The following is a 14,843-nucleotide window of genomic DNA, read 5'->3' as shown; positions in this document are numbered from 1 at the left end:
TGATGTCCTGATCCATACCAGAAAAAGATTTGCTACAGTAAAAAAAAAAAAAATTTTTAGTTGTCTTTGCTAGGCAACAAAGAGATTTATGAGGAATAAACTTCTGTGCGTCTGAAAGTGAACTGCTTTGGACCATGCAAATGAATTTTCCAGCTACGTTTTCATTTCCTGAATACTGCGAGCTTCATGTAAATATTAATATGTCACACAAATTTATGTGAGAAACCACACTGAATTGGTGTAAGAAATGGAGAAATACATTAATGAGAGATTTCTCAAGACTAACATGCATTTAAAATGTTATTTTACTGCTAAATTTACAAATGGAAAAGTAACTGACCTTTTTCTGAAGGTGAAAACTGCAGCATGTTACCGAGTATGGCATAGAAAACATTGGCACGGAAGTAGACTAAAACAGCTTTCAAAGTGCTGGAGAATGAGGTTTTTACTTCAGAAATGGTGGTGTTTTATAACAGCTGAAGTACAAAGGTTGTGCTGTCCCTTTCTGTCTCTGTCTTTGCCTCTTATTCTCGAATGTCAGTGAGGTGGAAATGCTCTCACGTGAACACCTCTGTGGTGTCCGTAATATCCAGGCTGATTGCTATGCTTCAATGTCTTTGTGCTCACAAACCCTCTGAAGAGTCTCTCTAACATTTTGTTATTAGGTATTATCTAAAAAACAATATGGAGACAGAGACGTTATGCTCAGATGAGGATGCCCAAGAGCTACTGAGAGAGAGTCAAATTTCCCTCCTCCAGCTCAGCACCATCGAGGTCGCCACTCAGCTTTCCATGAGAGACTTTGAATTATTTCGTAACATCGAGCCTACGGAATACATCGATGACCTCTATAAGCTGGACTCCAAAACAGGAAATGCCCACCTGAAACAGTTTGAGGATGTCATAAATCAAGAGACATTCTGGGTTGCCATGGAAATTTTAGCAGAGCCCAACCAACTCAAACGAATGAAGATTATTAAGCATTTCATTAAAATCGCCCTCCACTGTCGAGAATGCAAGAACTTCAATTCCATGTTTGCAGTTATAAGGTAAAGTACTTCCCATTTGTCAGATCTGATTCCTGGTGTCAAAAGCAATTCTGCTGATCTAAACTGAAAAAAAAAGTGTATCTTGAGCATATTACCGATGGTGCTGGGTAGTTTTGAGAGAACTGCCAAGCTTTTCAAAATGCTTGGACAAAAAGATGTATTGTCACTGCATTCTTCTCCTTCCTCAGCCACCAAAGGTCAGGCTCATTGCGGTGGCTCACATGATTGTCTCTTCTTTAACTATCACATAGCATAGTTTTGGACAAAAATGCTGTTTGAGGAGCTTCAGGGACCTGCTTGAAAGTTGCTGCCATTTTCTATGATTCTGGCACCTAATTTCCCTTTTTTCTCTCATTGTTACTTTTCAGTGTGCACTGAGTCATATCTGCAATGATGAGATTTATTTTATTTATTCCTTTCATAGTAAGGACTTCCTCAAATCAGTCTTGTTTTAGTTTAATTTTTCTTCTCATTCTTTCCAGTCATCTGCTTGCTTCTCTATTTTTTCTCTTCATTTGCACGCTCAGACTTTCTCTTCTGATTTATGCTAGATGCTGCTGCTTTAACAGCATGAGTCCAGCATTTCCTTTATTTGCAATTATGTGACTGCCAGATTGTATTCAAAAAAAAAAAAGCCCTGTGATTCATCAGACAGAGATCTGGATTCATGCTGTATCCCAGCACCAGTACTATCTTTGCAAATACCATTTCATAATATCTTCTTCCATGTCTAGCCAGTGTAACAAATGGTACTAGTCTAGTTATACAGTAAAAATTAATCAGTTCCCTAAAAAGGTACTGTACAAGCAACCAGGAGGGCTGTGACTACTCATTGCATGGTGAATACAAACGTGGATACTGAGTGCAGTTTCTGTTCCCTGCTTCCTAAGCTCTCGTGGTTTATTGTATGTGGAGAAATGGCTGTTATTACTCCTGAGTTCAGCCTCATGATGCCGTGACTGAAGTGGTCTTTGGTCAAAAACCAGCTTTTTGTTTTGCCCATATTTCCAGAGGAATACGATTCTGTTAGCATTTGCCACAGGGATTCTCTTTCCTGCCTTGCACATTTTGTGTTAATGTGATGCCATGTGTTTTGTGAAATAGGAAGATACCGTCTTCAGTAAGAGGAGCTGGGGGGGCATATGGTAGATTTTTCATGTGAGGAAAGGCTTTGTGACTCCACAATAGCACAGGGAGAACTCTATGGGAAAAAAACAATTACAAAATAAGTTTTTGAAGCTTTCAACATGAGAAAAAAAAAATCTTAAAACAGTAAATTCAGTATTTGTATGGTTCTAGGTTTGATAATGAATGCTGGAGAGTATCGCTTTCCAATGCTGCAGCTAGAGGGACTTTGCAATCATTACCAAATTTCTTGGGCAAAGTTGGTAACAAATTATGGTGGGGTGGATATGTTTTTTTTTTATTATTGCATCAAGTGAATGGTGGATATGTTATTGCTTAATGAGAATTAAAAGTAGCAGATATGCTACACTTTGTTATCACGCCCTCAGTCGGTGCTTATTTATAAATGCTCCGAACATTCTCCTCTTAAATCTTTCCACATCTGCTTGGGAGAAGCTGTGCACTGTTTCCACTTGCCACCGCAGCCATGTATTTACCTCATTAATTTTTCGCCCTTTTTGTCCTTATTGAGGTATAGGTTTTTTACAGGAGAGAAGTGGTTCTTAAATTAGCTGGGCATTGGTGCTGTGTTATAGAGGGTTGTTTTGGCAGGCTGACTCAAAAGTTGTACTTTGTGAATAAGGAACGGTCACACTTTTTACAGTTCTCTTTTTTGCTTGCTCGCAGGAGTGAGCAGCAGTGTTTTTGTGATGAACTTGCAACCTGGCACCCACCCAGCTTTCAGTTAACATTGTGAAAACTGTTTTTAATCTCTGAAAAAGCCCCCACAACCCTTCACTTCCTTACCGAAGGGAATGAATGATTCCACTACCAGCTAATAATGCGATGTGTCTGCCTTGCAGCGGGTTAAATCTAGCTCCAGTAGCTCGTCTCAGAGGTACTTGGGAAAAGTTACCGAGCAAGTACGAAAAGCACCTCAGAGACCTTCAAGATCTTTTTGATCCATCTCGAAACATGGCAAAATACCGCAACATCCTTAGCAGTCAGAGCATGCAGCCTCCAATTATTCCACTCTTCCCTGTTGTCAAGAAGGATATCACATTTCTACATGAAGGTAATGTCAAACATGGAGAAATAATAAACCATGCATTTTAGCCCTTCACTGCTCCCTGATTCAACAAAAAAAGAAAGGTGCCGTTGGTAAGGTGCTTTGGATGCATCCCTTTTAGGAGTAAAATGAAATAGAATTGAGTGCATAATAGAAGAGACTGATACCAAAAATTAAAATTGTGTGTTTTTAAAATTTTGAAAGCAATGCGTAATCGTCATCTGCTATCGTAAAGTTTAGGATGAAGGAGTTTAGGATGAAGGAGTTGGTGAGTGTGCTCACTAGTAATTACCCTACCAAAGAAATACGTTTCTCTTACAGAAACTTGTTGCTGCAGTGTTTTTCAGGTTTTCATTCTATGTTGTGGCTTTCAGACAGCTACGATGATATAACACCTCCTACTCTTGCTTTCAGCATTTTCAGGGGGTTTTGTTTAAACATTTCATTTTTTGCTCCTTAGACAGAGTTCTGTGCACATTTGGTTAAGGTGAAGCATTCCCAACTATACCTTATTCTTGGTTTTGATCTTTCAGAACTATTTGAACTAATTGCATAATGTGAATGCTGTTGATGTCAGTTTTATTTATATGTTTTTAACATCTAAGCCAATGAATTTGGGCATAGTTCATGTGGTCGTCTTTCCTCCCACTAATATGTGTTACTTCAGAAATAGATTAGCAAGAGCAATGCTGGATAGTTTGAGTGGGCCTGACTGTCATTTGTGTATTGCCAAAGTTTCTTGTTTTCCTGCTCTTTCGACTAAAGCAGTCTAGTTGGCGGGGAGGGAGGAAGGCTAATGGGGGGGACTAGAAACACATTGCCCATAAAAAAAAAAAAAAGTGTTCTTACTCTTTGTGTGTGTGTGTTTAATTATGCAGGAAATGATTCTAAAGTGGACGGCCTGGTAAATTTCGAGAAACTCAGGATGATTGCCAAAGAAATCCGCCAAGTTGTCAGAATGACCTCAGCAAACATGGATCCGGCCGTAATGTTCAGACAAAGGTGTGCAATTTAGAAAGCTAGTAGGACTGAAGGTGTCTCAGAGTGGGTAGGGATCCGGGTTTGTGTGTGCATCAACCTGTTAATGTTTCATTGTGTAACATACCATTGACATTGACCATCAGAACCAAAATCTATCAAATTATAGCTGATAGATGCTCCGAGGAGTTACTTTTAATGACTACTAAAACAATTTGCCTTCATAAAGCAAAGGAGAAAAGGCTCAATAAAATATTAATCAGTAGAATTTTGGGAGAGGTGTAGTATCAGATGAAAATCATATATAAACAAAACACAGAAATCACCTATATATACATCTGAAGTGTTGCTTTTTAAAAAAACACAACACAAAAAACACAACACAACCTTCACTGATAAAGTATTTCAAAAAAAAAAGTAACTCATTATAAGCACAGCTTGCTCCACCTACATAATGTTTTGTATCTTCAGGCTGTAAGCAGGTGGAGAGTGCTTTCTTGTCTCAATTTTTCCTTTTTTTCCTGGTTCGTGATATCATCAGCCTCTGTGTTAACAAACTGCAGAGTAAAAGCACCACGACTTCTAATCTGATGTTGATTAGCTCTAGATTATATTTAGTGGAACTAAGTAATTTCCTGGATCTGTTTTGCTTCCTCCTGACTGAATTAAAAGCAGCAGCGGCCCCTTCGTGTCTGTGTAGGATCCCAATGCCACCTCTGTGGCCTCAGTGTGCAGCCCAAAAGGGGAGCTGGGGACTGTGAATCGCTGCCGATTCTGCTTGGAAAAACGGCAGGATAACCTTTTGAGTTGCCCGTTAGCTTCTTAGCGTGTCTGCACTGGAGACACAGACAGTTTCCCTGCAGTCTTCTAATGCTCAGGATTCCCAGATGATAATGAATCCTGCTTGGTTTTTGTTTTCAGGGCTGGCGATCAGCAGACATAAGAATTTTGATTAAAATTGGTCAGATGGAAGTATGAGACAAAAATAACGGATCCCTTGTTAACGTTGCTTAGAGATGGATTCCCTCAAAGCAGAGGGTCACCTTCATGCTCTTGTATTTAAACTACCCAAACTTCCCTTTTAACATGAAATTATAAAGTTCCTTATCAGTAAATGACAGTTGCTTTTTAGAAAACTTGATGTTCGCAGATGAAATTGATCTGTAAATAGACTTCCCTGATGCTCTTTCCACCTTCCGAGACCTAATGAATTCTAATAATTAGCTAAATTTAGTAATAAATAAATAGTTAACTTTAGTATCTTTTTCAGAATTGTAGAAGACATTTTAATGACCATAATTTAAAATGTACATACTGACATAAAATGCATAGGCATCTAATATTAGCAATAGTGCCAAAGATTAAAAGAAAATAATTCCATATTTTCATCATTTATATTCATTTTCATCGCCTCTGGTGTTTGATCTATCAGTTTGTGTTATGAAGCACCAACAAATGTTTTTGAAGAAGATTAAAAATGAACAAGAAAAGATGTTTGTTAGTGGTAACATGAGACTTGCTAACAAGTTCATTACCAATTAATATAGAGCATCTAGTTTTTCAGCGGGAATTTGGCAAACAGCTTGTTTTCCAGCAAGCAGTCAAGAGAAAACAACATCATAAACTCGAATGCTGATGATTTCTCATACATTTACTGTGGTCCTAATGCATATAATAAGTTAATGCAATTGCATTTTCTACAATATGAATAAGTTAAAAAGCCTTTGCTTGCTCCATCAAAATTGAGTTTGACTTACGGAAAATATTAACAAGAATATTTAATGTGAGTTTGGTTTTTAAATTCAGAGCTTAAACTTAAAAATAAACAAAAAAACTGATAGATGTTCTTCCATGTTAAAGTGTTTGAACGAGTCCTGTCCTTGCATTCCATAAAAACATTGTGTTGTTGTGTGAGAAGAATTTGCTGTATAGAGATCTTTTCTTTTCTGTTCTTTCCTGTCTACATCTTTCTTCCTGACTCTCAACTGTTTTATTTTTTTCCTGTGCTTTTCTGTTCAAATACATGCTTCAATGTATATGGCTCTTGCTTACAGGAAGAAGAGGTGGAGAAGTTTGGGGTAAGTGTAGAGATGAATGCAACTAAGATAAATAAAGATTATGCAACTCTTAACATACTGCATCCTCCTCGTTAGTGCATGCACCTGAAATACAGCATGCATTTTATTAACCCTGCAATACATATATTTTGGAAAACAGGAATAAGGGATTTACAGTCAATTTTCTACTGCAGCTATAAAGATTCTGAGTTGCTTCTGTGTGCTGGATAAGTTCTTTGCGTTTTGGCTTACTGCATAAAGAAAAAAAGCTGCTGTGCCGTTATACTGGAAGGCAAACTATTTTTGGAAATAAATAACGTGGTCTTAACATGTAACAAAGTTTTAAGCCATTACGCACTTTAAACTGTAAAGATGCACTGAATTGTGATAATTATATATAAATTCCTCTTCTGAAGTATGAGTTTAAGCTTCAAATTATTAGTGGTTTTTTAGTATTTATACAATATATTTCACATTTCATACACCAGAATCCTCACTGAAGTTCTCCTTGTGCGAGGACTGACTCTTGAAATGACTACAAATGAGAGTAACAAGGCTGGCTAGTGCACTAGCTGACACTTCCACATAAGTGATTTTAAGATGACATCAGCAATATTTTGTGTGTTCTTATGTGTGTTTTTGCACACGACCTGTTATCTGTGTTCCTCAGCCGATGTGCCTCTGCACTTTGAAACTCTGCTACTTTACTTATTACGGGCATCTGGTTTAAAGCCAGCTCTGCTGTAGTGTGCCAGCATTTTGCAGGGAGGACGGATGCAGGAATGCTCCCGGTGGTTTGCTCTTGCTGCAGTTGCCTTGCAAGCCTCAGAGGAAGCTTAGCGTGGCAGAGCCGTCAGCAACAGCGAGCACCCAGGCTCAGACTTACCCTGCCAGCAGCGAGGGCGACAACAGCAGTGTCTGTGCTGGGCAGACAGGAGAGTAGGCTGGGATGCCAGTCCCTGAAGCAAGCTCAGCATCATATAGATGCCCCCAGGGCGGAGCTGGGCTAGCAATGGTCGGTGGTCAGTGATCACCTGCACCCAGTGGAGCTCTCAAAGAGAGTGCCTGGACCCTTGTAAGCACCCCATCCTGCTCTCACTGCCTTTCCTCCCAGAGGTTAGGTTGCTGATCTCTAGCCTTTGAACACAAATCAGCAACAAGAAATGATTTTTAAGGAAAATGGAATTAAAATGATTCAAACAGTCAAATCTGGACTTAAAAGAACCTGTGTACATATGCAATAAAATTACATATATCGTTAACAGAAAGATAATGTATTTTCCTATAGAACAGATAATCGTTTTGGTCTTACCTGTAGGGGAGATCAGCGACTCTTTGGTTCAAGTGGGTGTCAACAGTCCATGTTGCTCTTTGCCTGTAATAGTCTTAGCTTTTTATTTAATTAAGCTATATACATCTCCACTCAGGTTTTTAAGCTTATATTTTCTCTCAGTTTAATTTATTCAACATCTTAGAAAATATTGCAGGCAGGTGTCCTCCACCGTTTCTTTGGTTTTAAACGTGGTGTGTTTGATTCTTCAGGCTTCCTCAAACAAGTTTAATTCTGACTCTTAGCTATTACAGCTCTTCTCTGCTGGAGTTTGTTTATTCTGCCACTTACGGTTCTGTAAATGCACCCAGGATTTTGATAAGTAACCTTACTAAGAATTTAGCCCTTGAAAATAAAGTTAATTCTGTGATCTCCATTTATTAAAAAAAAAAATTAAAAAATTGGTTAGGACAGAGGTGGCCATATGACTTTTAAAGTCAAAGCAGAGTTGATGTGTATATTTAACTATATCAAGGTCAATTGTTTGGTCACTGATTCAGTGTGAACAGGAGTGACAGCCATGAATAGTAACTGATGTGCATTAATGATTTAGTTGACTGATTTATTTTTGCTTCAGTTGCTGATAGAATTAGCGGCTCAGAATTAGGCATATTCAGGAGCTTTGTCTTTCATAACTGTGAGTCTGTACATGTCTGAGTATATGTATGTCATCACTGCCTTCCTGACCTCTGTTGGGATACGATTTTTAATGAGCTGCTTTTCTGTGGGGTTTTTACTTAATTGGAGAAAGAAATTAAGTGTGCAACAAAATGTACTTTGCATATTTAACACAGTTTTTTCCTTACTTAAGCATAGTCTGAAGCTCAGTTTTCTAAGAGGATTACTGTAGTCACTCACTTGTGTAGTCAGCTGGATTGTAAGAAGTTTCTGACGTAAGCCTGAAGCATATAGTGGGGTACCAACTTCCTTAAGCCAACAAAGTTATCAAATCTATCCACTATTACCGTCTGCAGAAATAGCGTGGGTTTTGCAGAACAAGCCTGTGATTCATTAGCAGAGCAAAATGGGTACTTTACACAGTGTTGCGCCTCGTTCTTGCTAGTTCCACACTTCCATGTGCAGTCCTTTCCTAGGCTCCAGTTGCTGCTCTCAGTTTTACCAGAACATTTAAAGACAACTGTTGTTTTAATGCTGTTCATCTTTTTAACTCATTTGCATCAGCATGCACTAGCCCTAACTGAAGATTATTAATCTGCTTTGGGGTGCGCTACTTAAGCTCCTCGTTGCTGTCGAGAGCCAAAAATTGACCGCTTTGCTCTTCTCTTTCCTAGGTCCCTGAGCCAGGGCAGCACGAACTCGAACATGCTGGATGTGCAGGGAGGCGCTCACAAGAAGCGGGCCCGGCGCAGCTCACTGCTCAATGCCAAGAAGCTGTACGAGGACGCCCAGATGGCGAGGAAGGTGAAGCAGTACTTGTCCAACCTGAACGTGGAGACAGATGAAGAAAAGATCCAAATTCTGTCACTTCAGTGTGAGCCCGCGTATAGCACTCGTGAGTACAGTGGTGTGTAACGATGGCGTTACCACCAAATTTGTGAAAGTGTTGTTCCTTCCCTAGAAACACCCATTTAAGATCTTTCTCTTCTCCCTTCAAGAAAAATTACTCTAGGAAATAGCTTGTTTGTCAATTCATATCTTAACTAGTGTGGTTTCAGCAAGCCAGCATTTATATTCTGATCTTGATTGAGTTCAGAAAACTTCAATGATTTTTTTTTTTTTATTTTGACCTTTAGTTCCTAAACTCCGTGTCTTTTTAGCAGTCTGGAAGGGAATTCAGTAGTACATTAGCTATATTCTTGCCCTGCTGTCCTTGTACAGAATTAGGAAGGATAAAAGTAACGTTTACCATATGAACAGCAAGAAAATGAAAAGAGACAAAATCAATATAAACTGCAATGACTTACAGCTTAGAATAAACAAAGATTGCTGAGAAGCAGAAGTCAAGTCAATATTGACTGATGGGATTGACATGGCTTGACAGTCAAAAACAGAGGACTACAGCAGGACAGTTTTCATAATTTGAAGTCCTGTGCAACTGTCCAACTAAAACTGTTACCTGCTCTCTTACACAGTGCAGTAAATTCTTATTTCAAATTGAGAAGAGGTAATTTCATTTTATTTTGGTTCTTAGAGATTTTCAAATGCCTTTTTAGTTGTCTCAAAATAGAACAGTAGTAACCTTGATAATCAAAGCAATGTTTCATGCTTGTCTGATGTACAAATGCAGCATTTTAAGTCCTTTTTGTCCTCAAATACCATTTTATCTGTGATAAGTTAAGATAATGAATAGATGACGACATCCTGAAGATAAGATTTCAGGTCCTTTCCATTATTAGAAGTGAAAATTCCTGTTATTTCCCCACGTGCCTTCCTATGCATTTCTTCTTAAATAGCAGTGATACAGGGAATGGCCATACTTAGTTCCCTTTTTGAAAATGTTAAATCGTGTTTTCACACGGATTTTATGCCTGAGGTCACAGGAAATCACAGGTAGCTCTGAACAGGAAGATGCAAGGCATCTATATGCTGATAGAGGTACGCTTCCTGGGCTCTGTTCAGCTACATAGGTAATGGAAGATACATAATGGTGTTTTTATGCACTCTTTTTTTTCCCCTGTAGAAAAAACAAAGCATGCCAGGATGAATTCTTAATAGATGATATATGTGAATACATAACAGGTGGTTGTATTGTGCCCAGGAGACGAATATAAATGTTATGAGGTTATTTTTCAATTCTGTTAAATTAGGCACATATGATTTAAATAAATAGTGTTTGTACAGTGCTAGCCATAGATATTTGGAAGTTAAAATCTGGGAATATATATTGACTGTTTTACTCCCAGCAGTTAAGCAAATCAAGTCCTTTTTTTTTTTCTTAAGCTGCAAAAAAAAGAAAATGAAGGCTAAATGGACTTGCAAATAAATATAGAAGAATGGCATATTATCAAAGTACCTATTTTTAAAAAAATAAAAGGGAAAAAAAGATTCAGATCATAGTCACAATTTGCAGAGCTAGCAGAAAGAATGGGGAATGGATGTGGAGCACAGGGGAGCATCTCCTTGTGGTTTTTGTTCCAGTGGAGCCGAAGCAATATAATGTTCCAGGGAGAGCTGCTCTGCGCATGGTGCGTTTGCCCACATCATGTTTATAAATTCTGATGGGGTAGCTTTGAGTCAGGGATCCTGGTACGTAGTTTGGCAGATGGTTTTTGTGCAGACAACTTTTTCTGCTCATGTTCAGAACAGTAGGAGATACAGCTGCCCACTTGTAATTCAGAAGTGAAATTCTCCTACCTTTGCTAGCCAGAACCATGAGCAGAGGTTAATCTGCAATCCAGACATTTCAAAGGTAATTTAAGGGGAACTCAGATGGCCTTAATTTCAGAGTTTATTAATTGCTGTGTAATTAAAGTAAAAACTGAATCAGTTCCCAAATCAATTGTGCCACCTAGTGCAAGGTTTGATGCTGCATGCAAAGCAACCATTCCTTCTCCATTCTGTGGCATTATGTAATTTTGAAGGAGATGTTGCTGTTAAGTTTTTGTGCCCTATGTACAAGCGTTTAAAATATGGAATTTAATTTTAGTAGAAATAAATCATATTTTTGTCATTGGATGAAGTACTTTTATGACACCTCAGAGAGTTCAGTTTTTTAATGTCATTTCATGCACCTGTCTCTTCAGTGCAGAAAGCTAGGAATGTTTGGAATACAAAAGATTTTGAATGTTTTATCTGCTTCATACCATGGTTGCTTTTGGCTGTTGGTACTTGGAATGACTGTAATAATCCTGCCGTTCAAAGTGCAAGATATTTATGTCCAGTTTTTCCATAACAGTGACAAAGAATTTAAGTGAGAGAAGAGGGGCGAAATCCTCCGAAATGTCTCCAGTACCCATGAGATCAATCGGCCAAACCACTAAAGCACATCAGCAAAACAGAATGAGTCAAGTCCTTCAGGTTCCAACTGTGAACTTATATCCCAGTAGAAAGAAGGGACTGACCAAGGATCATGTCACATTCAGTGAGTATCTTCAGCTATCTGGAACTGTTTGTAGCTGGGCGGATTATTTGAGACCTCTTTATGCATGTATCTCAGTTAATCATTCAAGAAAATGACATAGACTTCTAACTAAGGCGATCTTACTATCTCTCTTGAGCAGGCCAGATATGCAGGATTAAGTCTGTTGCTGTAGATTCCTACATTCTAAAGAGATCTTGCTCCAGCTGAGTAGAATTGCATAGTTTGTTTATTTTCATGACAAAATGAAGTATGATACTTCTCGGTGAAATCATTGGAACAAGTCAAATGCATTTAATATTTTAAGCTCTGGAACACAGTTATAACAACCTTATTGTCAAAAGGAGAAACACTTTTTACTAGTTGTTCCTAGTGAGCTCTCTTGTTTCTATGTTTGCCAGTTGCAAAGCACTATTATGCATTAAAATGCTTTTGGTGTATTTGCATAACTGTTGGGTCATTTAAAAGGTAAGGTTATTTTAAATGGTGGGTTATTAAATAAAGTTAGTTGCAGTTAGTAAATGATAGGAAATGATTCTATGATGCGCTGAGCATCAATGTTCATTAAAATAGTTTTAGACAAAAAGTCAATTGCAGCATATGTTATAACAGTGGTTGTAGTTACTGTTTATTCTCAAGCCTCCTCTTGAAAGCCTGTGCATCTTGATATATTCCAGAAGCTTTGTTGCAAGGTATTTCTTCATTCCCTTATGTTAAGTGTTCAGTGTTAATACAGCAAACTGAGAACTTTAATGAACTCTTTACCACCGTCCTCTGCAAGATAGCAAAAGATACTGAATTATCAGTTTGCTAATTATTGTGGCAAACTGATTTTGCTAATTGTGCTGTGTTCTGTACAGTGCCTGCAAGTACTGATTTAAGAACTCCTGATTTAGATCTTGAATGCATTTGTTGGCTATGAAGAAAATTGTTTTTAGCACTGTCCCAACAGTGTCATGGGCAAGGTTTTCCTCCGAGCTTTGTGCTTTATACAGTTCTTAGTCCTTAGTCAAAACTACAACCTGAGTATCTGTTGGGATGGTTCCAGTTGTGGATGTTTCAACATATTTCAGTTGAGCAGCTGGCAGTAGCAGCATCCGTGACATACAGAATTCATCCAAGCATCCACTCCCACTTCGTTGAATCCTTCAGTGATTGTTCACAATGATGTTTTTGTGGCCACAGATATTGCTAACTTGAAAAAAGAATAATAAGTAGTAAATGATTCCATTGTTGTCGTAGGTACAGGCTCTCCACAGAAGTCATTAAGCTTGTCTGAGGAAGTAAGTACTAAGAAGCAGACAGAAGACACTATGTCCATGGCATCTTCTTTGCACTCCAGCCCACCGGCTTCTCCTCAGGGCTCTCCACGCAAAGGTACGTGTGCTTCATCAGTGCTCAGAGTGTGCAGCATCTGTCTCAGCTTGTGCCAGTGCTCTACAAAAAACAGGGGCGATAGTGTCAGGAATGTTTCTTGGTAATTACATGTAAGAGAGACAGTAATCAAAATATTTTTGTATCAAGAATAGAGCCACGCATTTCTGTCATTAAATAATAGACATTCTTTACCAATGTGTTTATATGCTTTAGCCTTAAAAGTGACCTAATTTGTTAAGGAGTGGAATAATTAGTTTCATTAAAATAGCTTAAGTGTTTCTGACAGAATTCCCAATAGGTCTTAGATGCTGTGACACTCAGCAGTGCACCAGTCCAGATCCAGGTGACCACTTAGGTGAACATGATTCGCAGAGCTGGGGATTTCCTGAAGACAGCAGGGTTGCACACTAACTGCAGCTGCTGTGACATTTTTGCCTAAGGTAGCTGGAATATTGGGTGATTAGATGGAGCTGGCAATAAAGTGCTGTTGTAGTTCTCCACAACAGATGGTTTTGATAGCTACGAAAGAAGTGCATTCATCCAAATCCCAGAGTTGTTATTCATATTTTTGTTCTTATGCACAGGGCTTTGTATATATCCCTGTCTATCATGATGCCCCAAGAATCCCTTTTTTCTGGTATCTTCATGTTAAAAGACCTGCATCACTTCATCGTTAATCAAGCTTGGATGGGAATTCATTTGAAATCTCTTAACACCACTTTCTAGTCAGCCAGTGTGGTCATGTTGAACAGTGTAAGGCATTTCTCCATCCCTGCTGCGCTGCTTTTGACTCACTGACAGCCCAGAGCCACTGGGTTGGCATGGCATGGCATGGTGACTTGCTGCATCTTCTTACCTGTTGCAGTGTGAGATCGTGCTGGCCCATCCACTTTGGCTGTCACAAGATCTGTTTCCCTTAGGAGAACGTCACTTGTTTTACTTTTCACAGCATATGTACAAGAACCTTAACTACTTGGATTGCCAAACCTGGTTCCGCTGAGATTCCACTTCTCTTGTATTTCTCCTATAAACATGTTATTTTGCTGACTTTCTTTGTAAACAAGGTTTTATTTCTTTAGGGATTATTTCATTAATTCAACTTGCTTTTCGCCTATTTTTAGCACTGAAATAATTTGATTAAGGTAATCCATATCCTGTTGTGTGTGTATTGTTAATGGCTTATTGAACTAAAATTAGGTGCTTCACAAACAGCTGGAAGACATAATTTTAGGCATGAACACATTTCACTAAATCTGTGATTTAATTTTCTTTTAAGTTGTACCCAAGTCATGTGCAAATAAGGCCGAAGAATTATTTTTTAAGTCAATACATTGCTTTTGCTGTTACTTACCGAGATCTGTCTATGTGCACTTCATTGTAGTTGGTAACATCCAGAGGTCGGATAACTGCAGCCAGATGAATCTCTCTGGGTCTTCCTCATCCCTCGCCAGTGAAACCAGCAACAAGAACAGCGGGCAGCGCAGCTACGGAATAGGTGGGGCTTACTTACAAAAGAAAATTCAGATGATTGTCAAAGCAAGAGGCAGTTCTGACATAAGTGAAAAGGGAGAAAGAAAGGATGAGATTGAAAAGGCAGAAGCTGAGCATGAGCGCAGGAGAGAGAAGGGACTGCTGTTTGGAAGACTTAGGGAAAGAAGCTTCTCCAGGGAAAGAACAGCTTTTACTGCAAAAAGGGAAACAGAGCACATTCAAGCCTCAGAAAGCAGCAAAAAACAAAAGGACAGAGACAGTGATGCTCTGAATACAGCAAGTATCTATAGCAACAGCAATCTACTGACATGTGACTGTCTACAGATGG

The 14,843-nt window shown here is 38.7% G+C and overlaps 1 protein-coding gene across 7 annotated transcripts in view; it reads left to right on the top strand.

The window, feature by feature from the left end:
* Positions 1 to 14,843, top strand: part of RAPGEF6 (Rap guanine nucleotide exchange factor 6) — a 119,014-nt gene that overhangs the window by 92,556 nt on the left and 11,615 nt on the right. For 5 of the 7 annotated variants that reach the window (XM_035338735.1, XM_035338730.1, XM_035338733.1 and 2 more), the window contains 8 exons: positions 666 to 1,049; positions 3,038 to 3,249; positions 4,122 to 4,245; positions 6,276 to 6,299; positions 8,901 to 9,121; positions 11,465 to 11,650; positions 12,890 to 13,024; positions 14,406 to 14,519. In XM_035338735.1, coding sequence (XP_035194626.1) covers positions 666 to 1,049; positions 3,038 to 3,249; positions 4,122 to 4,245; positions 6,276 to 6,299; positions 8,901 to 9,121; positions 11,465 to 11,650; positions 12,890 to 13,024; positions 14,406 to 14,519 — 1,400 coding nt within the window. The remainder of the gene's footprint in view (positions 1 to 665; positions 1,050 to 3,037; positions 3,250 to 4,121; positions 4,246 to 6,275; positions 6,300 to 8,900; positions 9,122 to 11,464; positions 11,651 to 12,889; positions 13,025 to 14,405; positions 14,520 to 14,843) is intronic. The other 2 variants (XM_035338732.1, XM_035338731.1) reach the window with 1 other exon arrangement.

This window comes from Oxyura jamaicensis, chromosome 13, assembly GCF_011077185.1.
Source record: "Oxyura jamaicensis isolate SHBP4307 breed ruddy duck chromosome 13, BPBGC_Ojam_1.0, whole genome shotgun sequence".
NCBI classification, from domain to species: Eukaryota; Metazoa; Chordata; class Aves; order Anseriformes; family Anatidae; genus Oxyura; species Oxyura jamaicensis.
Note: the sequence above shows the minus strand (reverse complement) of the source record. Positions and strands in the feature narration are given on the sequence as shown.